Here is a 24,903-nt window from a genome sequence, read left to right as displayed (position 1 = left end):
TCTCCTACAGGTTACTCTCACATCACTCCCATTCATGGCTCGTACACTGAAAGTCGTTCTAAAGTGGTCTGTAGTCAATGTCAGTTTCTAAATTACATTACTCACTATTAAGAAGTAATTAAATACAATCCAGGGTTTGATTAATGAAGACAGTCAAAAACAAACTGACAAACAGAGCAAAAACTAGGCTTTTCTCATTGTGAACAAAGACATGAACACCAGGGGCCTCATTTATAAATGTCAGATCTGAAATGCAGGTTTGCAACCTTCCTCTCAAAGTACGTGATGGAATTAAGTGTATATTTATATACATTGGCCCACGAGTACATCCTGATAGACTAAAAATGAGTAATTCCCACAGTAAAGCAGGCTAAATGAGCTGAGATGATGTGCAGAAATTGGATATAATGGCTAATTCAGCATTATTAAAAGACTTTGCCAATAGACATATAAGGCAAGACAAAGGTTTATTTGACAACGATGATAACTGGCTTATTAACCAGTCTAAAGTTCCAACTGATTGTCAGCAAATTGTGCTGCTGAGTTGGGCCCAGTTATACTAACATCTTGTGAAACTGTACAGGCGTACAGCAGTGTTTAAGGTGACTACACCACCCAGAGTGATGATTTCTGAAAACTAGGTTTCCTTTGTTTCTATACCAATAGGAAATAAACACACTTCACACATACACCTTGATTAGTATTTTGTAAATACTATAAATCCAACTGGACAAACCTGAATATGATCAGCCATATTTTTTAGGTCATTAGTAAGTAGTGCAGTAAATTCTATAATTACATTTTAAAATTTTATACTTTTACTATGTCTGTATAATGTCAGAGAAAGGAGCCACAATGTGCTGAGCTCAGTAATGCACTAATCCTTCTACTGGTTTATATACTGTGGCGTACACATGCTTAGAACCTTCTCTAGACATCTTTCACCAACTATGATAATGCATAATTGCCACATAATGGGCTAGCATGCATTTACACGACTCATTGTCATGTAGGTGAACAGCTTTTTAAAAAATGCTTCATCGTAATTCATGTAGACAGGGCATCAAAGACACCGGCCTTATAAACCAGAGCCACGCCCGTTTATTTAATGGTTTTAATGACACTTGTATTCCTGGAAACAGGCTACTTTTTAAATTAGTCACAAGTTCAGTGAGATCCCAGACATCTTTAAGCTACTATGTGATAGTTAGATGTTGTTAGATGGTTTACCGCTCATTAGATGTACAATTGAGCTTAAATGACCTGCTTTTCACCTTTCATTTAGTGCTCACATTATATCTCATTACTGTAGTGAAAGATTTGCTTGCCTTCATTTTTTAAATTATTTGTTATCTGTTAGAGCAGCAGTCCCCAACCTTTTTTGCACCACAGACCGGTTTCATATAAAATATAATTTCATGGACCGGCGGGGGCAGGAGGATTTAAAATAGAATGACTACACTGCTCACAAATGAGCTTTTTTCGCTGCAACGAGACGCTGCTTCCACCTGGGGGTGACGATAAACACCCGTGTGTTGGAAATGGAAGCAGTGTTTTCCTTGCTGATGTATCTCTAATTCAGGGGTGGGCAATTAAATTTTCCAAGGGGCCACATAAGAAACTGTTACTGTTGTGGAGGGCCGGACCAATAGGGTGAACTTCATTCTGCTCAGTATTAATAAGATTTCTTTTTATTGCCTAAATTTTACAGTTCTGATAAGTTGTTACTGCTAAGAGTAGATGTTACGATCAGAAAATGAAAAACTATTTCACTATTTTATTATTTCACTATTAAATCAACTTTCTTGAAAACAAATGTGAACAAAATGTGCATTGACTACACAAAGTGCTGCTGCTATTTGGAAATCACAAAGCTGATCTTAACCGCTCCGGTCCTGGATGTGTAAGACTATAAAAAGTCAGTGTTGGTTTGCAGTTTAGTTAGCGAAGCTTCAGATGTGACGCTCTGCATCGTTCATGTTCTTGTATTTCTGTGTGTTTAGTACCGTAACAGCGATGTAAACCCTGGATTTAAATTGTGATCCTTAAACAGCTTTACACCTGACTGACTTTTGAAGTTCATGTCTTGTTAAAAACTCTATCGTCTCGGTCAGTCGCGCTCAGTTCTGTTCGCCTACACATTAAGGTGGAGCTGGATACACTCGTCTCGCACACGTAAATCGAAATTTGCGGAAATGTAAAGAAATAGCGCTCCCGTCAAAATAAAAACAATCCTGTTATATGGCATGTGTGATGTACATTTATTTATGTCTGATTTTTACTTGCCACTGACCTCACGCGGGCCGGTTGGGGATGGCCGTACAATGCCCAGGTCTGATTTACATTATTTATTGTTTCTGTGCGGCCTGGTAATATATGACCCACGGACCGGTACCGGCCCTGACAAAAAAGACATCCCGGTCCTGTGTATTCAGATGCTGTTACCAAAACACACTTGCCTTGATCACATTGCTTTAGCAACTGTGTTTCACTGTGATCTCCAGCAAATAAGCATGACGACAGTTTTTTTTATCACATGCAGCAATAAGTACTGCAATTACATGCTGCCACTTTAAAAACAGTTTATATTTTTACCTTGATCTCATACTTTCATTTTCTGTTTTTGCAGCTTTAAGGCTGTGATAAGCTTCATAAGCATTGCTTTGGAGAGCAGCAAAAAATAAACATCAGAAACCCCAGTAGCAGGTTCTTCACTGCCTATCAATCAAAGGGATGGACAGTAAAAAAAAGTATGTGTTAAAAGTGTGAGTAAAAGCCCAACTTTGGGGAAAGATCTGTTTAAAATATTTAAGAAAGCTTTTAATATTAATATTTAGGTTCTGGTATCATTCCTTCTTAAATCGCAAGACACGACATCTGCACACAGTTGTATAAATGAGGCCCGAGATGTTTTGAACACAATGCTCAGCTAAATGAACTCGATACACATCACCTGTAATTGGTTTGTCCACTTGGCTTTATGTCCTCGTGGTGTCCCTGCGCAACATACATATGATTGTACTTCGATGATTCCTGAACAAGTGAAACTGTCGGTCATTTACATCTATGAGCATTTATGCTAATAAGCACTATATATATATATATATATATATATATATATATATATATATATATATATATACTGTATATATATATATAGTGCACAGATCCAAGTACTCGATTCCAAAACCACAGATGTTATTTCATAAAACATTTACACAAAAAGTTACAAAGCTGGCTAACATGCAATGTAGCCTAGAGTAGCTAATTACAGCAAAACAATCAGCTATATGCTTTTATAAACAACAATATGCATAATACATAATACAGCTGAATGCAAACGCAGCATCCCCTTATGAGGGCTTTTCAAAAGGTTTCTGCACTTTTCATCCTATTTTTAACGTTTGTGGTTAATTACATCTAAAGATCAAGAGGTTTATACTAAAATACGCTAGCATACCAGAGCTGGGATCTCTGATGCATCGTATCGAATCTCGGCTCTGCCATCCGGCTGGGCTGGGCGGCCACATGAACAACGATTGGCTGTTGTTCACACAGGGTGGGACTAGTCGGACTAGGGTTCCTCATAACTGGCTGATTGATGGCGCCTGTGCAGGGTTGAGGAAATAATGCTGATCATGGTGTGGCACACAAGGCTGATCCGCATATGAACTCGCCTCGTGCAGGTGAAAAGTTTGTTTATTAGGATTTTAATGTCATGTTTTAAACTGTTTGGTTACATTCATGACAGGAACGGTAGTTACTCATTACACAAGATGGACAATTTTGTATCTCCAATTCACCTCACTTGGACGTCTTTGGACTGTGGGAGGAAACCGGAGCTCCCAAAGGAAACCCACGTGGACTCCACACAGAAAGGACCCGGACCGCCCCACCTGGGGATCGAACCCAGGACCTTCTGGCTGTGAGGCAACAGTGCTACCCACTTAGCCACCGTGCCGCCCCGTGCAGGGGAAAAGATGCAGTCGGTACTGCATACGTGTCGGAGGGGGCGTGCGTCAGTTGGGGAGCTCCTCAGTCAGCATAGGATGGTTGTATCAGTAGAGGTGAAGCGTAACACAATCAGGGTAATTAGATAAGACTAGATTAGGAAAATTGGGGGAAACAATTGGAGAAAAATTGGGGATTCCTTTTTGGTAGATACCCTTATCTAATCAAAAAGCACTGGGTGTGCATGTTTGCATTCAACTGTACCAACTATATATATATATATATATATATATATATATATATATATATATATATATATATATATATTCATATTTATATTTTTAAATATCTGTATAAACTTCTAAATGTTTTTGGTATAACTGATTCAGAATCAAACCTCTGCTTCGGTGGCCTCCACAACATGTCTAATGGAACTTTTGGAGCAGGTGTAGGTGTATAGATCATAAAGTGCATTAGTCCAGTGTCCCGTTACTAACATGATTACTCCCTAGCCTTGTGTTGCGATGGCTGTGGCGGATTACGCCAGCGGTGCTGATATGGTGTTGATAAGTAACCTACAACCTAAGATTTACAACTGAAAATATATAGCAAATAGTGCACAACCTTGGTGGAGCTCTGGAGTTGAGAAGATTTGGGATGAAGTCACTCAGGATCTGAGGTAGCACTTTAGCCGACCAGTTTGCTCGTGACTAAGGAGGACTTTCTCTGCGGCAGGTCCTGCGGAGTCGGAATGTGATCCCCCGTGACGATGCTCTTCTCTGGGCCGGTCGCTGCTGGTAACTGCTTGTTCTTCATCTTTGCTTTGGCCATGTTGTAATCACCTGAATCGAAATACTTTTGCTGAAAAGGAATCAAAAAGAAAACATGTCTACATGTTAGTACTTCAATTCTGAGAAACGAAGGAGAAGGACGTGCGAAAGTGAGTGTGTAGCAGCATTCGGACACCTACTCCTTTTTGAAGTCTTTTCATCAAAAAGTCGGATCCTCCGGGTTTTTGGCCCAGGTTGGGATACTTCGCTTTTAGTTTGGCCTCTTCTGTCCTTACAGGATTTGAGTTCGGATCCTGAGATTCCTGTACAATGGAAAGGTCCACAATGCATTATAGATGAAGAGAATACAACATGGACCACAGGGCGAAATGCAGTCAGCTGCACAGGTTTTGCACCCTTGTTAGAGACAATACTGTATGAGTATTAGGGCTACCACTAATGACAATTTTTCTATCGATTAATCTATAGATTATTTTATCGATTAGTCGGTTAATCTAACGATTAATTTTCCTTCAAAAAATGTATATCAGAATTTCATTTAAGCTTTTTTTATTTTAACAACAAACTGTACGGCATAATAATATAACACAAAACTAAATGTAACCAGGGTTTATGTTCATATTATCAAATTCTCAAGTGCTCCATATTAAACAAAGTGCAGCACGTGTTTATGGCGTCCGTACACACAGCAAAGTGCTTAAACTTACAGCAGAAATGAACTAGTGAGATGTAGCCACGTCTCATTAAGTCCAACCTACAGTAATGACAGAATGAGCCCATATTCTAACCTCCACATTCACTCAAAATGCACTTCACATTCTAAGCGATGTAAACACAGTGGTTAGCGTTAGGGCTCATTCATATGAGAAGCTTTTTGCGCTTTGAGCACTGCTGCAACCGTAAAAATTGCGAGCCTAACGGAGCAAGTGCGTGGCGCGTGCGAATGCGCCCTAACTGAACTTGCTAAGAAATACGGTATTCTAAGATCGCCGTGATTAAGAAGCTTAATGAAACAATATAGACGTGCAACATGGCACTAGTGCTGCTGTGGTACCATCAAAGCTTTGCACAGTGTACAAACCACCTTGTTTATTTTGTGCCAGTTTTAAGTATCACCAAACTTCTGATGATTTGGGTCTTGAAAAACTTTTAGCTTTTTTTTTTTTAAAGCTCTCTACAGTCGGCCTCTGTTGTAGAAATCGTTAATCGTTGTAGAAATTTAAAAGGATCATTTAGAAGCATAGTTTTAAAAACGATGCATCGACTTAAAATACGCTAAAAATGCGTTGATGCCATCGACTAGGTCGACCAATCGCGGAAGCCCTAATGAGTATTTATTAGGATTTTTATTTATTATGACAGGACAGGTGGCTACTGGTTACATGGGGGGCACGGTGGCTCAGTGGGTAGCACTGTCGCCTCACAGCAAAAAGGTCCTAGGTTCATTCCTCAGGTTTGCATGTTCTCCTCGTGTCTGCGTGACTTTCCTCCGGGTGCTCCGGTTTTCTCCCACAGTCCAAAAACATGCAAGTGAGGTGAACTGGAGATACAAAATTGTACACGACTGTGTTTGATATAAACGTGTGAACTGATGAATCTTGTGTAATGAGTAACAACCGTTCCTGTCATGAATGTAACCAAAGTGTAAAACATGACGTTAAAATCCTAATAAACAAACAATACTGGTTACACAAGATTCATTAGTTCAAGTTTTAATATCAAACACAGTCTATCTCTAATTGACCTCACTTGCACGTCTTTGGACTGTGGGAGGAAACCGGAAACTCCACACAGAAAGAACTCTGGGAATCAAATGACAACTGGGAATCGAACCCAGGACCTTTTGCTGTGAGACGACAGTGCTACGTGTCCGTATGAGTGCCTACATGCACAGCTTCCAACGTTGTGACGGTAATCAAAAGAAGGCATGGCAATACCATCATGCACAAAGCAAGGCCGTAATGAACTGGTTTACTGTGTTCTGTACAGAATCTGACCCTTCAGAACCACTGGAATACATTTGACTGAGTTGGTCCTTATCAAACATCAGTGCTCGACATCAGCAATGTTCTTGTTGATGATTCCCTGCAGTCATGTTTCAAAATCAGGTGAAAAGGCTTCCCAGAATAAATGTAGGCTGTCAAATAAAGCTAGAGAGCATCTCCAAAATATATATAGCCAGGTGGAGTATTGTAAACGTGAACGTTTTTATGACGTGAAGTAATATGAACCCTGGGTAATTTCTATGCCTATACCAGGCTTACTGTTTGACGTATGTTTATAAAGCTCTATTATGATCATGTGTTCAAACAAACCTAAAATACATCAAGTTCCCAACAACTGAAAGAGCTACCATGCCACAACTATGACTCCACAACCTAATAAATATAGTAAATATTGATCCATTATTGTTTCCATTCGACTACTATATTAAATAGTAGGCCCAATGGCAAGGCTACCCCCCCCCCCCACACACACACATACATAGTCAATTACTACTTAGAACGTGTAGATACACTGATCAGCCATAACATTAAAACCACCTCCTTGTTGCTACACTCACTGTTCATTTTATCAGCTCCACTTACAATACAGAAGCACTTTGTGGTTCTACAATTACTGACTGTAGTCAATCTGTTTCTATACATACTTTTAAGCCTGCTTTCACCCTGTTCTTTAATGGTCAGGACCCCCACAGGACCACTACACAGCAGGTATTATTTAGGTGGTGGATCATTCTCAGCACTGCAGTGACACTGACATGGTGGTGGTGTGTTAGTGTGTGTTGTGCTGGTATGAGTGGATCGGATACAGCAGCGCTGCTGGAGTTTTTAAATACCGTGTCCACTCACTGTCCACTCTATTAGACACTCCTACCTAGTCGGTCCACCTTGTAGATGTAAAGTCAGAGACGATCGCTCATCTATTGCTGCTGTTTGAGTCGGTCATCTTCTAGCCCTTCATCAGTTTTCACAGGACGCTGCCCACAGGCCACTGTTGGCTGGATATATTTGGTTGGTGGACTATTCTCAGTCAAGCAGTGACAGTGAGGTATTTAAAAACTCCAGCAGCGTTGCTGTGTCTGATCCACTCATACCAGCACAATACACACTAACACACCACCACCATGTCAGTGTCACTGCAGTGCTGAGAATGATCCACCACCCAAATAATACCTGCTCTGTGGTGGTAACAAAGCATGCAGAGAAACAGGTGGACTACAATCAGTAATTGTAGAACTACAAAGTGCTTCTATATGGTAAGTGGAGCTGATAAAATGGACAGCGAGTGTAGAAACAAGGAGGTGGCTGATTGGTGTATTCTTAGGGCATGATTGCCAGTAGTGATTTTCCAATATTCCAAGAATACTGCTACAATGGAATGTTACTGGAACGTGGCGTACGTGACAAGAAGTGCGTCTATTATGTTGTATGAGCTCCAAAACCCAGTTCTAGCTGGTTTAAATCGGCTCCGGTGTTCTAGCTAAGAAATCTCTGTTAAAGCTGGAATCTTCCACTGTCCTAAAGGTCACTGATGAGAGTATAAAGGATGAGTTTCCAAGTAAGACTTTGTCAGTGCGATTCTTCCACCACACTGTGCAGACACCCGACTGACCAATAGCGGTTAAAATTAGAACCCCGGATCCCAAGATTCTGATTCATGTCAGCAAGGAAGGATGGATGAATCAGTAGTCCAAGCCCTAGGATAAGTGGACTGAATCATTAGTGATTTTAAATTTTGTTGTTGTTGTTGTTGTTTAAGTGAATTCTAAGAACATCAACCCATGTAATGAGTGTTGTGAAGTGTGAGCTGAGTGTACAGTTCCACCCATAATATTTACAGTCAAACTGTTCACATTACTGCTGTCAGGACTGTTAGAACACACCATTAGTACAAGACCTGATGAACCTGACAGACTTTATGATTTGAAGACTTAAAGAGGGCTGAGACTGCACATGTTGCATTCCAACAACGATGCATGCCAGAACACATCATTAACCGAACGGATCAGTCTGAGAGGGCCAGGGTCAAATCAGCGGCATCTGTAGAAGTGTATGAGAATTATATAAAGACCATTTTTACTCTGGCTCTACTATTATTTTTAAATAATCTGTAGGCTTGCACAGACACCAAGCCTGTATCTGTAACAGTAGAGATGTACCGATCGGGGTTTTTGGCACCGATTCCGATCTCCTTTCAGGGACATCGGCCGATAGCCGATTCCGATCGGGGGGGTTGTGTAGCAGTAAATTAAATAAATAAACTTAAAAAGAGCCTCACAGTGAAGATAAACCGGAGCAGCGCGCGCGCGCGTGTGTGTGTGTTTGTGCATTTAGAAGAGACGCTTTGTTCACAGTATCGCTATAAGTGATTCATTGATTCGTGAGTTGATTCGTTTTATTTGAAGCGTAAGTTTCTCTACTCAGTTATCTCTCCGTGTTTACTGTTGTTAATTAAATGTCGTGGTTTTAAATAAACACCAGCTACTACAGAACATTTTGTGTGACTCTCTTACATTAAAAAGCTTCATTAAAAAGCTTAATTAAACTGCTATTACCACAGATCTGTAACCGAGTCAGACTCGTCTAAGTAGCTACAAGTTTTCTGATCCTAAATGTTCAGCAGATGATCCTGAACTAACAAATTTGGTAATTAATAAACTTTTGCCTCCGATTGGCTCTGTAACGTTTTCTGTTCTCATCTACATCACAAGTAAGAACCGCTCACGATTTACCAAAGTGAACCAGGAGTTTATATAACGTGCTGATAGAATCGACTCAGATGTGACCGGGTTGAATTATCTTTTTAAAGTAAATATTACAATCAGCAAAATTACATCGTATGTATGATGCACAACGTTAATGATGTTATTTTAGGTCATGAAGAGCTTTCACGATGGTTTCTGTACGCTTGTTGACGAATTTTGATGTGATGGTTGGTGCTTCGTAGCTCAAAGTCTGGATCAATCCACTGAGCTGTTAACTTAACGTGATCTTTTATATATCACACGATCGGATCGGCTACTTTTAGGAAATATCGGCCGATCGCCGATAGCATATTTTGATAAAAAATCGGCCGATACCGATTCGTAGCCGATCGATCGTCCCATCTCTATGTAACAGTGTTAATATGTTAACACTGATAACATCACGTCATGTCTGACAGGCGCACTTTCAATTCTATTCCTCATTTGTACTGGTTTAATGCTAAAATGATTTTCTCTGTTAGTTTTAGGGTAGCACTGTGGTGGGTTTGATTCCTAGGTAAAGCGGTCCGGATCCTTTCTGTGTGGAGTTTGCATGTTCTCCCTGTGTCTGCGTGGGTTTCCTCTCACAATACTTCGTAAAGGTTTTCATGTGTAACCTGTAACTATCTGTCCTGTCATGAATGGAACACAGTGTAAAACATGACGTTAAAATACTAACACACACCACTACGATTGTTAAACTTTACTGCCCCCAGTGGTCATCAAGTAGGTACACATATTCCGTCACTGATAACAGGTGGCTGTCTGTACTTGTCAGTAAAATATTTAAATGTACATTTTCAGCAGACGCTTTTATCCAAAGCAACTTACAGTGTACAGTCTAAGCAACTGAGGGTGCAACCTGGTAGTGGTGGGGTTGAACCAGCAACCTTCTGCTTACTATTACAGTACCTTAATCGCTAGGCCACAAGTGCCTAAAATATTCAGTGAACACAGCATAGGAAGGATATTTTAAAAAGCTGTTAGTAAATTCTAAATTGAGCTTAAGACGGATCAATACAGAACAATTTAAATTATTTTTGGCCATCTAACCCTGATTTATTCATTTAGGATTAGATTAAGCATTATTTGTCACCCAGAACATTTAAACTAAACTTTTTAAACCGGAATTGTACAAGAATCCGGATTTATATATACATTTTAAAATGTTGGATAGAACAGGTATCAGTATCCATGAATACTGGATAATTAGGTTCTAATCTCATATTAGACGAGTTAAGATGGTAAAGGTACGTCGCTAATAAGAACTAATAACAAAAAAAAAATGTTTTCAATAAAACTGACAACGCCGGGTAGTAATCTGCTTTTATTAGTGGTTTTAACAACGGTTTAACGACGGTTGTCAAAGCAATGAGTCAGTTTTAGCTTAAATAGTGTGTAATGACGAATGTATGATTAACACACGTCTGTCTCATCTCACAGTCTGAAAACGGTGGTAAGGCTTTAAGATAAAAAACACACCACCCAAAAAACACAGTCACATCATTCACCAGCGGCAACAGTGACTGTGTTGTTGTGTCACGCCCTGTCGAGAATCTATGACTCGGATGTACGACTTGGATTGTAATTCATTGTCGCACACACATGTAATTAACTGACCATCACATGGACTGTCCTTCATCTCCAAGACTACTAAACACTAGGGTTGTAACGATGCACCACAAGACAGTTACAAACCGGTGCACCGTTATTCATTTAAGATGAATCGATATTCACTTTAAACAACAGAGGGCGCTGGCGCTATTCACCTTGCCTGGTTGACGGCACCTCACAAAGTTGCCAGGTAGGGGATTTTCCAGCCAAATTTATTTATGTGAGGATACTTTCTTTATTTGTATTATTCATTTATTTATATAATGTGGGATTTATTTCATTTAAGTTTTTATACACAATAAGCATTATTTGGCACAGTCAGAAATAAAAGCACATTCATTATTTAGATAAATAAAAGATAAGCATGAATACAGTATTTTGTTTTATTTAAAGAGAAATAATAAAAGGAAACTGTCATAATTTGTCTTCAATTTAATTTTGTTTAAAAAAATCAGGAAAAAATCATATCATAAACCCAGTATCGAGAATCGTATCGCATCAAGGGTAGATTGTGTCGTTACATCTCTACTACACACTGCACTGCTGCGCCACCTGAGCGGCAACACTGCACTTCTAAGCTCAACAAAATGTGTTATTCGTTGTGAATGTACATTTTTAAAAAGAGCCGTTTTTCTTGGCCTAACTTGCCTGACACAAGTTGATAGCTGCTTTTTTTTTAAACCAGAAAATGCTTTAAGCATTATCTAGTAAAGTTCAGTTTACGCTGTAGTAGTTAAGATACTGGACTAGTAATCAGAAGGATTCTGGTTCAAGCCCCACTGCTGCCAAGTGGCCACTGTTGGACCCCTGAGCAAGACCCTTAAACCTCAATTGCTCAAACTGTATTGAGTAGTGTTGGGCGGATCAATCCAAATATCAACAGTATCGATACCAACGTTGGTATTGGAATGGGATCGATACTTTAGTTTACATTCAGTACGTTCCTCTCGTTTTATCAAAAAGTAGACGTGTGTGCAAAAACATCTTACAAGCACACGTTGCTCCTCCCTGCTCCACCGTTACCACGTTTCCACCGACGCGGAACGGAGCCCGTTCCGGTTCCCGAACTTGACTTTGAACCGGTTCCGCGTGTTTCCACCGAAAAAAAGAGGTTCCAGACAGCGAACTAGCGGGCCAATCTGGCACCACGGAATACTTGGTTTTTCAGCCCGAGCCGTGACGTAACCTGTGGGCGTGTCATGTTGTACAGCATAGCGACAGCAACAATGACGTCAGCTGGGGTCTCGTATGGAGCTTAACGCTGCATTTTTATCTTTTAAACTTCACCTGATTAAATTTTGAGCCAGTTTGCTGCTATTTTCAAAGCGCCTTTAAAAAGGTGAATTGTGTGATATGACGTGATAAAAGTGACCCGGACAGAACGAACACCGCTTAACGTGAAAAATAAAGCGTGAAGCTTTTTCAACTCCCCGAGCTGCATAAACACCACACATGAAGTGAATCCAGTGACACATTTTAGAGTGGATTTGATGGTTATTTCACACAGATGGATGTTCGTGAACAGAACCGGTTGAAGAACCATGGTTTTTTTTGGTGGAAAAGGGGTCACGTGACTAAGTGACACTGAGAGAAAATACTGCACATATAGCAGTAAGTGAAACTGAGAGAAAAAGTGGATATTTTCCGTCAGTTAATTAAAACATCAGTATCTTAAGTTTTAAAACATTTGTTCTTCAGTTATAATGTTGTACTGTACTTTGTTTTAAGCCAGAGAAAAAGTGCAGTGAAAGGAATAAATGTAGTTTTATTATATTATTGTTTATGAACAAAAACCTTTCACTGAAACAAGAATTGACGTTCTTTAATATTTTTGTGTGCTTTATTTTACAAAAAGCCAGAGAGTGCAATGAGAGGGGGAATTATGTTTTCTTATTATATAGTTGTTTCTGAACAAAAACCCCAGACTTCATTAAAGCTTATCACATTAATAAAATCACTTTTTATTCGCCTAAAAACTGTAGTGAGTTTTCACATGCACATGATTAACTAATTAACACAAAATCATTTAGTCGTCAAAGCATATTGATGATACATTCACTTCATAAATCATGACACACTGCCCTTCCCTACATGAAGGTAAATAAGCTGCTATTTAAGTAAAAAGTATCGGTATCAGCATGGCCCTGTATTTACTTGGTATCGGATCGATAACACATTTTGCAGTATTGCACACCACTAGTATTCAGTCACGACTGTACGTCACTTCATATAAAAGCGTCTGCTGAATGCCGCAGATGCAAATGTACAGGGGTTGGACAAAATAACTGAAACACCTGTCATTTTAGTGTGGGAGGTTTCATGGCTAAATTGGACCAGTCTGGTGGCCAATCTTCATTAATCCAACAGGATTAACTGTGGACGCAAGAGGAAGCTGTCTGAAAGGGATGTTCGGGTGCTAACCCGGATTGTATCCAAAAAACATAAAACCACGGCTGCCCAAATCACGGCAGAATTAAATGTGCACCTCAACTCTCCTGTTTCCACCAGAACTGTCCGTCGGGAGCTCCACAGGGTCGATATACACGGCCGGGCTGCTATAGCCAAACCTTTGGTCACTCGTGCAAATGCCAAACGTCGGTTTCAATGGTGCAAGGAGCGCAAATCTTGGGCTGTGGACAATGTGAAACATGTATTGTTCTCTGATGAGTCCACCTTTACTGTTTTCCCCACATCCGGGAGAGTTACGGTGTGGAGAAGCCCCAAAGAAGCATACCACCCAGACTGTTGCATGCCCAGAGTGAAGCATGGGGGTGGATCAGTGATGGTTTGGGCTGCCATATCATGGCATTCCCTTGGCCCAATACTTGTGCTAGATGGGCGCGTCACTGCCAAGGACTACCGAACCATTCTGGAGGACCATGTGCATCCAATGGCGGTGCCGTGTATCAGGATGACAATGCACCAATACACACAGCAAGACTGGTGAAAGATTGGTTTGATGAACATGAAAGTGAAGTTGAACATCTCCCATGGCCTGCACAGTCACCAGATCTAAATATTATTGAGCCACTTTGGGGTGTTTTGGAGAAGCGAGTCAGGAAACGTTTTCCTCCACCAGCATCACGTAGTGACCTGGCCACTATCCTGCAAGAAGAATGGCTTAAAATCCCTCTGACCACTGTGCAGGACTTGTATATGTCCTTTCCAAGACGAATTGACGCTGTATTGGCCGCAAAAGGAGGCCCTACACCATACTAATACATTATTGTGGTCTAAAATCAGGTGTTTCAGTTATTTTGTCCAACCCCTGTACATGTGGGTGTTTCCTATCTTCAGGTGGCTCATTTGTTTCATTACAGGCAACAGCAGACCTACTCACGGTATCAGATATATCACAGTAGATCAGCTGGAAAACCTTTCAAACCAGCCAATTTAATTTTGAAGCTTCTAAAATGTAGGTTTTAATAGAATGTTGATTTCCAGTTGTGGAATTGACCGGCTCAAATAACAGCAGCAGAGGAAGATTTACTGGGTTCTTCACTCTTACAATCCAACACTGAGTATGTTAATTCAGAAAGGATACGAGATTTTGATTCAGTCTAACTGAAAAACCGTCTGGTTTCATTTTTCTGAATTTACACGACGTGATCAGGTTGCTTGTACACGTTTAATATATTTTAAAAAACTTCCACAACAAAAGGGAAATCACGACACAACCTGTGTGACGTAAATGCAAATGGCGGCCTTGTACGCAGTTCAAACACAGACGAGAAGTACTGCTATGGAAAAGCAACCTTCACTCAACTACTCAACCAGGGTTTAAACCACATGACCTCGTCACCAAACATGTTCATGACAGAATCAAGCAAACAGAGTCACAAAGCTTCAACCAGTGTAGAAAAGTAGATTAAATCTACACTCTAATCTGGATTATATAAAATGGGAGTCCGACAGCATGCTACTGAAACATCTACTCTTACTTCTGGACCACATTTGGGTGACTTGCAATATTTAAATACTCCAGTTCTAACTTCAGGGAAGGAAAATAAAAAGCTTTAAATGAAGCAAAGAAATCAAAAACTGAACAGTGATGTAACATGCCGCTTATCCACTCAGGGTCATGGGGGCGTGCTGGAGCCTATCCCAGCTTTTCAATGGGTGCAAGGCACACAGTAACACCCTGGACGGAGCGCCAGTCCATCGCAGGGCAGACACACATACACACACACACACCCATTCACTTATAGGGCAATTCAGTGTCTTTCAATTAAACTTTTTTAAACCCTCGCAACCCAGGGTTTGAAAAACCCAACATTAGACAATAGGAGTCACTATTATCTTCTGCAGTGACTTCCCATCCAGCCTTCCCTCCCTCAGACACAGACATTCGTGTCTGTACAGCACAACACAACATGAGGAACGAAATTGCTGAAACAATTGAAACTAATCAAGTGTATAGTTCACCTAAAATCATCTATAACAGATCAACAGAACATTACTGAAATGCAAACATGGCTTTGCTAATGCAGGGGCAAGAGGTAAAAAAAAAACGCTTCTGACGTTTCTGTAGTCCTTGTGTATTCATAATAGACCACTGAAGTCGTGCGTCATTCTGTAGTCCTCGTTATGCCCATATTTGGAGACCCGGGTCTAACTCGGATTTCCTATGGGAAAAATGAACGGGGTTTTCAAAAAATCGGCTCTAACGCATCCTGTGCTAAATAAACATGTTCAGAACCCTGTACGTTTTGTCCTGTGTAAATTTTTCTCCTGTACATCACCGGATCCTCTGAATTACGAGGTTGTTAAAGGGTCGTAATACTAATAATGCTACACGAAAGCTAACGCTACTGCGCATTAATTAGACGTCACAGAACTACACCAATCGAATCGACGGAACGAGCGGCTCGCTTTGGGTGAGTGCGACCAAAGGCGTAACACCCGACCATCCTCGCTTTCTACTTTAATGTAGCTAGCTACTAAAAATATCAACCAAAACTTGTGAATATCACGGCGCTGTTACACCGGTGAATCGCGCTGCTTCGTGCGGTTATTTAAGAGGCTTATACAAGAAAAGAAAAAGAAAACATTAAGAGGCTTCCAGTCTAGTGACGTCAATTCAGTGCGCAGTAGCATTAGCTTACATGTAGCAATATTCATATTTTGACTCTTTAACGACTTCATAATTCAGAGGATCCAGTGATAATAGACAGAAGAATCTCCATAAAACTAAACCTAACAGCTTTGGAGCATTTTTTATGACTACAGGATGCGAGAGAGGCAATTTGCGAAATCTCCATTCATCTTTCCCATTCAAAATTTCTCTTAGACCCGGGTTACCAAATATGGGCATAACAACATGGCGTGGACTACAAAATGACGACACGACTGCAGTGGTCTATGTAAAGTTAGAAATAACAAATATTTTATTTAGGCACAAAACCCAGGGACTCTGGGGCTGGGTGGTGATAACGTTACCCGCTGCACTGCCATGTTGCTCATTTTAGAGTTCAGTACATGTGCTGTCCGGTATATAAAGATAAAGTCAAGAGATCTGATTTGGGATCTGATTTGATGTAACTTTTTGTGACTCAAATGTCAAAAGGTTGTCGAGGGCTGACACATCAAACTTCACTCGCGAGTTCTGTGAACGATCATCGACTTACAGCTTGTGCTGGACAAATGTGGTTACAAAACCATTTTTAAACGTCAATATCTACAAAATGTGTGATATGAATCTGTCATTAGCCAAATGTATTAAACAACCTTATTTAGTTTCTGTAGGTTTTGTGTTTTATTTTTTAAGTGGCAACTTAATAAAACACAAAATTTTAATTATTCTCAATACTGGTGTTTAAAATCTTGTATTGTTTACAAATATGTGACAAGTATTATATATACAGTGTATCACAAAAATGAGTACACCCCTCACATTTCTGCAGATATTTAAGTATATCTTTTCATGGGACAACACTGACAAAATGACACTTTGACACAATGAAAAGTAGTCTGTGTGCAGCTTATATAACAGTGTAAATTTATTCTTCCCTCAAAATAACTCAATATACAGCCATTAATGTCTAAACCACCAGCAACAAAAGTGAGTACACCCCTAAGAGACTGCACCCCTAAATGTCCAAATTGAGCACTGCTTGTCATTTTCCCTCCAAAATGTCATGTGATTTGTTAGTGTTACTAGGTCTCAGGTGTGCATAGGGAGCAGTTGTGTTCAATTTAGTAGTACAGCTCTCACACTCTCTCATACTGGTCACTGAAAGTTCCAACATGGCACCTCATGGCAAAGAACTCTCTGAGGATCTTAAAAGACGAATTGTTGCGCTACATGAAGATGGCCAAGGCTACAAGAAGATTGCCAACACCCTGAAACTGAGCTGCAGCACAGTGGCCAAGATCATCCAGCGTTTTAAAAGAGCAGGGTCCACTCAGAACAGACCTCGCGTTGGTCGTCCAAAGAAGCTGAGTGCACGTGCTCAGCGTCACATCCAACTGCTGTCTTTGAAAGATAGGCGCAGGAGTGCTGTCAGCATTGCTGCAGAGATTGAAAAGGTGGGGGGTCAGCCTGTCAGTGCTCAGACCATACGCCGCACACTACATCAACTTGGTCTGCATGGCTGTCACCCCAGAAGGAAGCCTCTTCTGAAGTCTCTACACAAGAAAGCCCGCAAACAGTTTGCTGAAGACATGTCAACAAAGGACATGGATTACTGGAACCATGTCCTATGGTCTGATGAGACCAAGATTAATTTGTTTGGTTCAGATGGTCTCAAGCATGTGTGGCGGCAATCAGGTGAGGAGTACAAAGATAAGTGTGTCATGCCTACAGTCAAGCATGGTGGTGGGAATGCCATGGTCTGGGGCTGCATGAGTGCAGCAGGTGTTGGGGAGTTACATTTCATTGAGGGACACCAACTCCAATATGTACTGTGAAATACTGAAGCAGAGCATGATCCCCTCCCTCCGGAAACTGGGTCGCAGGGCAGTGTTCCAGCATGATGATGACCCCAAACACACCTCTAAGACGACCACTGCTTTATTGAAGAGGCTGAGGGTAAAGGTGATGGACTGGCCAAGCATGTCTCCAGACCTAAACCCAATAGAACATCTTTGGGGCATCCTCAAGCGGAAGGTGGAGGAGCGCAAAGTCTCGAATATCCGCCAGCTCCGTGATGTCGTCATGGAGGAGTGAAAAAGCATTCCAGTGGCACCCTGTGAAGCTCTGGTAAACTCCATGCCCAGGAGAGTTAAGGCAGTTCTGGGAAATAATGGTAGCCACACAAAATATTGACACTTCAGGAACTTTCACTAAGGGGTGTACTCACTTTTGTTGCCGGTGGTTTAGACATTAATGGCTGTATATTGAGTTATTTTGAGGGAAGAATAAATGTACACTGTTATATAAGCTGCACAAAGACTACTTTTCATTGTGTCAAAGTGTCATTTTGTCAGTGTTGTCCCATGAAAAGATATACTTAAATATCTGCAGAAATGTGAGGGGTGTACTCACTTTTGTGATACACTGTATATACATTTATATACAAACATATATACATACATATATACACTCTAGATATTAAGGTATTAAGATTCTCCTTAACACTAATCTTGTATTAATATCGTTGTTATTTTGCAGGTTCTCCCTAACACTAATCTTGTATTAATATTGTTATTTTGCAGGTTCTCCTTAATACTAATCTTATATTAATATCGTTGTTATTTTGCAGGTTCTCCTTAATACTAATCCTATATTAATATTGTTATTTTGCAGGTTCTCCTTAATACTAATCTTATATTAATATCGTTGTTATTTTGCAGGTTCTCCTTAATACTAATCCTATATTAATATTGTTATTTTGCAGGTTCTCCTTAATACTAATCCTATATTAATATTGTTATTTTGCAGGTTCTCCTTAACACTAATCTTGTATTAATATCGTTGTTATTTTGCAGGTTCTCCTTAATACGAATCTTATATTAATATCGTTGTTATTTTGCAGGTTCTCCTTAACACTAATCTTGTATTAATATTGTTGTTATTTTGCAGGTTCTCCTTAATACTAATCTTATATTAATATCGTTGTTATTTTGCAGGTTCTCCTTAATACTAATCTTATATTAATATTGTTGTTATTTTGCAGGTTCTCCTTAACACTAATCTTGTATTAATATTGTTGTTATTTTGCAGGTTCTCCTTAACACTAATCTTATATTAATATCGTTGTTATTTTGCAGGTTCTCCTTAATACTAATCTTATATTAATATCGTTGTTATTTTGCAGGTTCTCCTTAATACTAATCCTATATTAATATTGTTATTTTGCAGGTTCTCCTTAATACTAATCCTATATTAATATTGTTATTTTGCAGGTTCTCCTTAACACTAATCTTGTATTAATATCGTTGTTATTTTGCAGGTTCTCCTTAATACGAATCTTATATTAATATCGTTGTTATTTTGCAGGTTCTCCTTAACACTAATCTTGTATTAATATTGTTGTTATTTTGCAGGTTCTCCTTAATACTAATCTTATATTAATATCGTTGTTATTTTGCAGGTTCTCCTTAATACTAATCTTATATTAATATTGTTGTTATTTTGCAGGTTCTCCTTAACACTAATCTTATATTAATATCGTTGTTATTTTGCAGGTTCTCCTTAACACTAATCTTGTATTAATATTGTTGTTATTTTGCAGGTTCTCCTTAACACTAATCTTATATTAATATCGTTGTTATTTTGCAGGTTCTCCTTAACACTAATCTTATATTAATATCGTTGTTATTTTGCAGGTTCTCCTTAACACTAATCTTATATTAATATCGTTGTTATTTTGCAGGTTCTCCTTAACACTAATCTTATATTAATATCGTTGTTATTTTGCAGGTTCTCCTTAATACTAATCCTATATTAATATTGTTATTTTGCAGGTTCTCCTTAATACTAATCTTGTATTAATATCGTTGTTATTTTGCAGGTTCTCCTTAACACTAATCTTGTATTAATATCGTTGTTATTTTGCAGGTTCTCCTTAATACTAATCTTATATTAATATTGTTGTTATTTTGCAGGTTCTCCTTAATACTAATCTTATATTAATATTGTTGTTATTTTGCAGGTTCTCCTTAACACTAATCTTGTATTAATATCGTTGTTATTTTGCAGGTTCTCCTTAATACTAATCTTATATTAATATCGTTGTTATTTTGCAGGTTCTCCTTAATACTAATCTTATATTAATATCGTTGTTATTTTGCAGGTTCTCCTTAATACTAATCTTATATTAATATCGTTGTTATTTTGCAGGTTCTCCTTAATACTAATCTTATATTAATATCGTTGTTATTTTGCAGGTTCTCCTTAACACTAATCTTATATTAATATCGTTGTTATTTTGCAGGTTCTCCTTAATACTAATCCTATATTAATATTGTTATTTTGCAGGTTCTCCTTAATACTAATCCTATATTAATATTGTTATTTTGCAGGTTCTCCTTAAAACTAATCTTGTATTAATATCGTTGTTATTTTGCAGGTTCTCCTTAACACTAATCTTGTATTAATATCGTTGTTATTTTGCAGGTTCTCCTTAATACTAATCTTATATTAATATCGTTGTTATTTTGCAGGTTCTTCTTAATACGAATCTTGTATTAATATCGTTGTTATTTTGCAGGTTCTCCTTAATACTAATCCTATATTAATATTGTTGTTATTTTGCAGGTTCTCCTTAACACTAATCTTATATTAATATCGTTGTTATTTTGCAGGTTCTCCTTAACACTAATCTTATATTAATATCGTTGTTATTTTGCAGGTTCTCCTTAATACGAATCTTATATTAAGTGTTGTCATTTTGCAGGTTCTCCTTAATACTAATCTTGGATTAATATCGTTGTTATTTTGCAGGTTCTCCTTAATACTAATCCTATATTAATATTGTTATTTTGCAGGTTCTCCTTAATACTAATCTTGTATTAATATCGTTGTTATTTTGCAGGTTCTCCTTAATACTAATCCTATATTAATATTGTTGTTATTTTGCAGGTTCTCCTTAACACTAATCTTATATTAATATCGTTGTTATTTTGCAGGTTCTCCTTAACACTAATCTTGTATTAATATTGTTGTTATTTTGCAGGTTCTCCTTAACACTAATCTTATATTAATATCGTTGTTATTTTGCAGGTTCTCCTTAATACTAATCTTATATTAATATCGTTGTTATTTTGCAGGTTCTCCTTAATACTAATCTTATATTAATATTGTTGTTATTTTGCAGGTTCTCCTTAATACTAATCCTATATTAATATTGTTATTTTGCAGGTTCTCCTTAATACTAATCTTGTATTAATATCGTTGTTATGTTGCAGGTTCTCCTTAATACTAATCCTATATTAATATTGTTATTTTGCAGGTTCTCCTTAATACTAATCCTATATTCATATTGTTATTTTGCAGGTTCTCCTTAAAACTAATCTTGTATTAATATCGTTGTTATTTTGCAGGTTCTCCTTAACACTAATCTTATATTAATATCGTTGTTATTTTGCAGGTTCTCCTTAATACGAATCTTATATTAACAGTGTTGTCATTTTGCAGGTTCTCCTTAATACTAATCCTATATTAATATTGTTATTTTGCAGGTTCTCCTTAATACTAATCCTATATTCATATTGTTATTTTGCAGGTTCTCCTTAAAACTAATCTTGTATTAATATCGTTGTTATTTTGCAGGTTCTCCTTAACACTAATCTTGTATTAATATCGTTGTTATTTTGCAGGTTCTCCTTAATACTAATCCTATATTCATATTGTTATTTTGCAGGTTCTCCTTAAAACTAATCTTGTATTAATATCGTTGTTATTTTGCAGGTTCTCCTTAACACTAATCTTGTATTAATATCGTTGTTATTTTGCAGGTTCTCCTTAATACTAATCCTATATTAATATTGTTGTTATTTTGCAGGTTCTCCTTAATACGAATCTTATATTAACGGTGTTGTCATTTTGCAGGTTCTCCTTAATACTAATCTTATATTAATATCGTTGTTATTTTGCAGGTTCTCCTTAACACTAATCTTATATTAATATCGTTGTTATTTTGCAGGTTCTCCTTAACACTAATCTTATATTAATATCGTTGTTATTTTGCAGGTTCTCCTTAACACTAATCTTATATTAATATCGTTGTTATTTTGCAGGTTCTCCTTAATACTAATCTTATATTAATATCGTTGTTATTTTGCAGGTTCTCCTTAACACTAATCTTATATTAATATCGTTGTTATTTTGCAGGTTCTCCTTAACACTAATCTTATATTAATATCGTTGTTATTTTGCAGGTTCTCCTTAATACTAATCTTATATTAATATCGTTGTTATTTTGCAGGTTCTCCTTAATACTAATCCTATATTAATATCGTTGTTGTTGTTATTTTTATTATTATAACTGAAGCAGAAACATCCTGTAATAATGCGTCAAAATTGATATCTGGAGTTTTTAGAACTTATAAACTAGAAATGTGTAGTACAGTTATTTATAGAAAGTCATGATCTGTTGCTGTAAGAATGAATATTTATTAGATTTTATGGACAGTAGAGTTTTATGATGGTAGCTCCTGTCTCACTGATTTGATTGGTGATCACTGCAGCAGCAGCACCACAACCATCCAGCATCCTCATCCAAAAACATCATCAGTCAACATTTATCATTACCTGCATTAACAAACCTGTACATCTGCCACTAATCTTCACTTATTAAGCTACATTTTGAACAAACATTAACATGTTAACACTGACTCGCTCAATCCCGAGGTGTGTGCATGACCCAGGTTAGCCACCAAGCTAAAGCTGCATCTAGCAGAATCTGTGCTAGCCTGCTAACCAGCTAACTAGCTAACATGAGCCTTCTAAATGCCCACCTGTGTGTCCCCGCACTCTCCCGATAACGCCTCGGTATCTTGGTTATCTGACATGGCTGGTCAACTTGAACAGAAAAGAAAAAGCAGGCTGTTTGAGACGCAAAACTGCAGCGTATCCAGAATGCTCCGCCGCCCACGCTGTGCTGACTGCGGGTAACCGAGCCGCCTCCCGGCTGAGCGCTCAACGCAAAACACTCGGAGAATCTCAGTGCGCAGCTACTACACACCAGCGAGCCGTCATGTGTGAACGAGTCGGCTCTTTGAGTCGACTCTTTGACTCGACTCCTTCAGATTAACGTTTGGAGCTGTGTTGCCACTCCTTGGGATTTTTCCCCATGATCTTGGGATTTACAGTGGCGGCTCCTGCCAAATATCTCAGGGGGGGGGCAATCGTTGCGATGATGGCTAAGGTGACCCGTTCAATGGGTAAATTAAAGCTTAAATAATTAACATCTTAAGTGGGCGGCACAGTGGCTAAGTGGGTAGCACCGTCGCCTCACAGCAAGAAGGTCCTGGGTTCGATCCCCAGGTGGGGCGGTCCGGGTCCTTTCTGCGTGGAGTTTGCATGTTCTCCCCGTGCCTTCCTCCCACAATCCAAAGACATGCAAGTGAGATGAATTGGAGACACTAAATTGTTCAATATAACCTTGAGAAGTGATGAATCTTGTGTAATTAGTAACTACCGTTCCTGTCATGAATGTAACCAAAGTGTAAAACATGACATTAGAATCCTAATAAACATCTTAAGTCATCTGTCAGTTTGCCCTCACAAATAACTTTGAACATGGAGAGAGAGCAGCTTTACCATCAATCATAAAATGAAGTAAAGCCTTCACCCTAACAATTTAATTCAGTCTTCATCAGATAGCATTTTATTTTAGGTGCAGCAGATCCAAAGGTAATGGTAGTCATGTTGACGAGATCGCTGGCTGCTCCAATTATCGCTACACCAGGTTACGTGTGACGCAAGCACGTAAGTGCGAGCCCACCCGGAACCCATACAGATTGTATTGCAGTGCCTACAGTTCGAAAAAAATTGCCTTAATATGAGAGTCTATGAGAGCAATCAGGGCGATTTTCAATCAGACTGAAATTCATGACAGGAGAGGAAGTCACTCGTTACACAAGGTTCACAAGTTAGTCACAAGTTCAATGTCAAACATAGATAGATAGATAGATAGAATATGAAGGTGTCCATAAACTTTTGGTCACTTGTTCTTACTTTGACCGCTGTGTTCAACATAGTAACACATCCCAGCAATAGTTAACCACAGCTCTCTAATCTCAGCTCCCTAACCATTTACTTAGCTTCAGGCTATCTCACCATTAAAATTTTAGGCATAGGCTCACATTTCACACACAGACACCAACTATATCTTCTTCTTTTCCTTGGCCTTTGTCCCGTTCGGTTGTGGGGTCGGCTCTTCGGCGGATCATGATCCGCGCATCGATTTGGCACAATTTTTACGCCGGATGCCCTTCCTGACACGACCCTCCCTATTTTATCCGGGCTTGGGACCGGCACTACAATGCACTGGTTTGTGCATCTAGCGGCTAGGTATCTATAGGACAATTCAGTGTTTCAAATTAGCCTGGTGGCATGTTTTTGGACTGTGGGAGGAAACCGGAGTACCCGGAGGAAACCCACGCGGACACGGGGAGAACATGCAAACTCCGCACAGAAAGGACCCAGACCGCCCCATCTGGGGATCGAACCCAGGACCTTCTTGCTGTGAGGCGACAGTTCTACCCACTTAGCCACCGTGCCGCCAGACACCAACTATATAAGCTTGCTTTATTCACATAATAAACTGAAAGTTTTAAAGAGTACCTTTCCATGCGCACTGAAGATCTTGAGAACCCCCCTTCTCATAATCAGAAAATGACACTGGAGTAGAG

General features: G+C 38.9%; 1 protein-coding gene across 1 annotated transcript; it reads right to left on the bottom strand.

The window, feature by feature from the left end:
* Positions 1–4,308: 4,308 nt before the first annotated feature.
* ensab (endosulfine alpha b) lies at positions 4,309–23,162 on the bottom strand. Its single transcript, XM_062991720.1, has 3 exons — positions 23,005–23,162; positions 4,922–5,044; positions 4,309–4,812 (listed from the first exon to the last, which is right to left on the bottom strand). The coding sequence occupies exons 1-3, from the start codon at positions 23,056–23,058 to the stop codon at positions 4,639–4,641; spliced, it is 351 nt and encodes a 116-aa protein (XP_062847790.1). The 5' UTR covers positions 23,059–23,162; the 3' UTR covers positions 4,309–4,638.
* Positions 23,163–24,903: the final 1,741 nt, after the last annotated feature.

The sequence above is a fragment of the Trichomycterus rosablanca genome, chromosome 3 (assembly GCF_030014385.1).
Source record: "Trichomycterus rosablanca isolate fTriRos1 chromosome 3, fTriRos1.hap1, whole genome shotgun sequence".
Lineage (NCBI taxonomy): Eukaryota > Metazoa > Chordata > Actinopteri > Siluriformes > Trichomycteridae > Trichomycterus > Trichomycterus rosablanca.
Note: the sequence above shows the minus strand (reverse complement) of the source record. Positions and strands in the feature narration are given on the sequence as shown.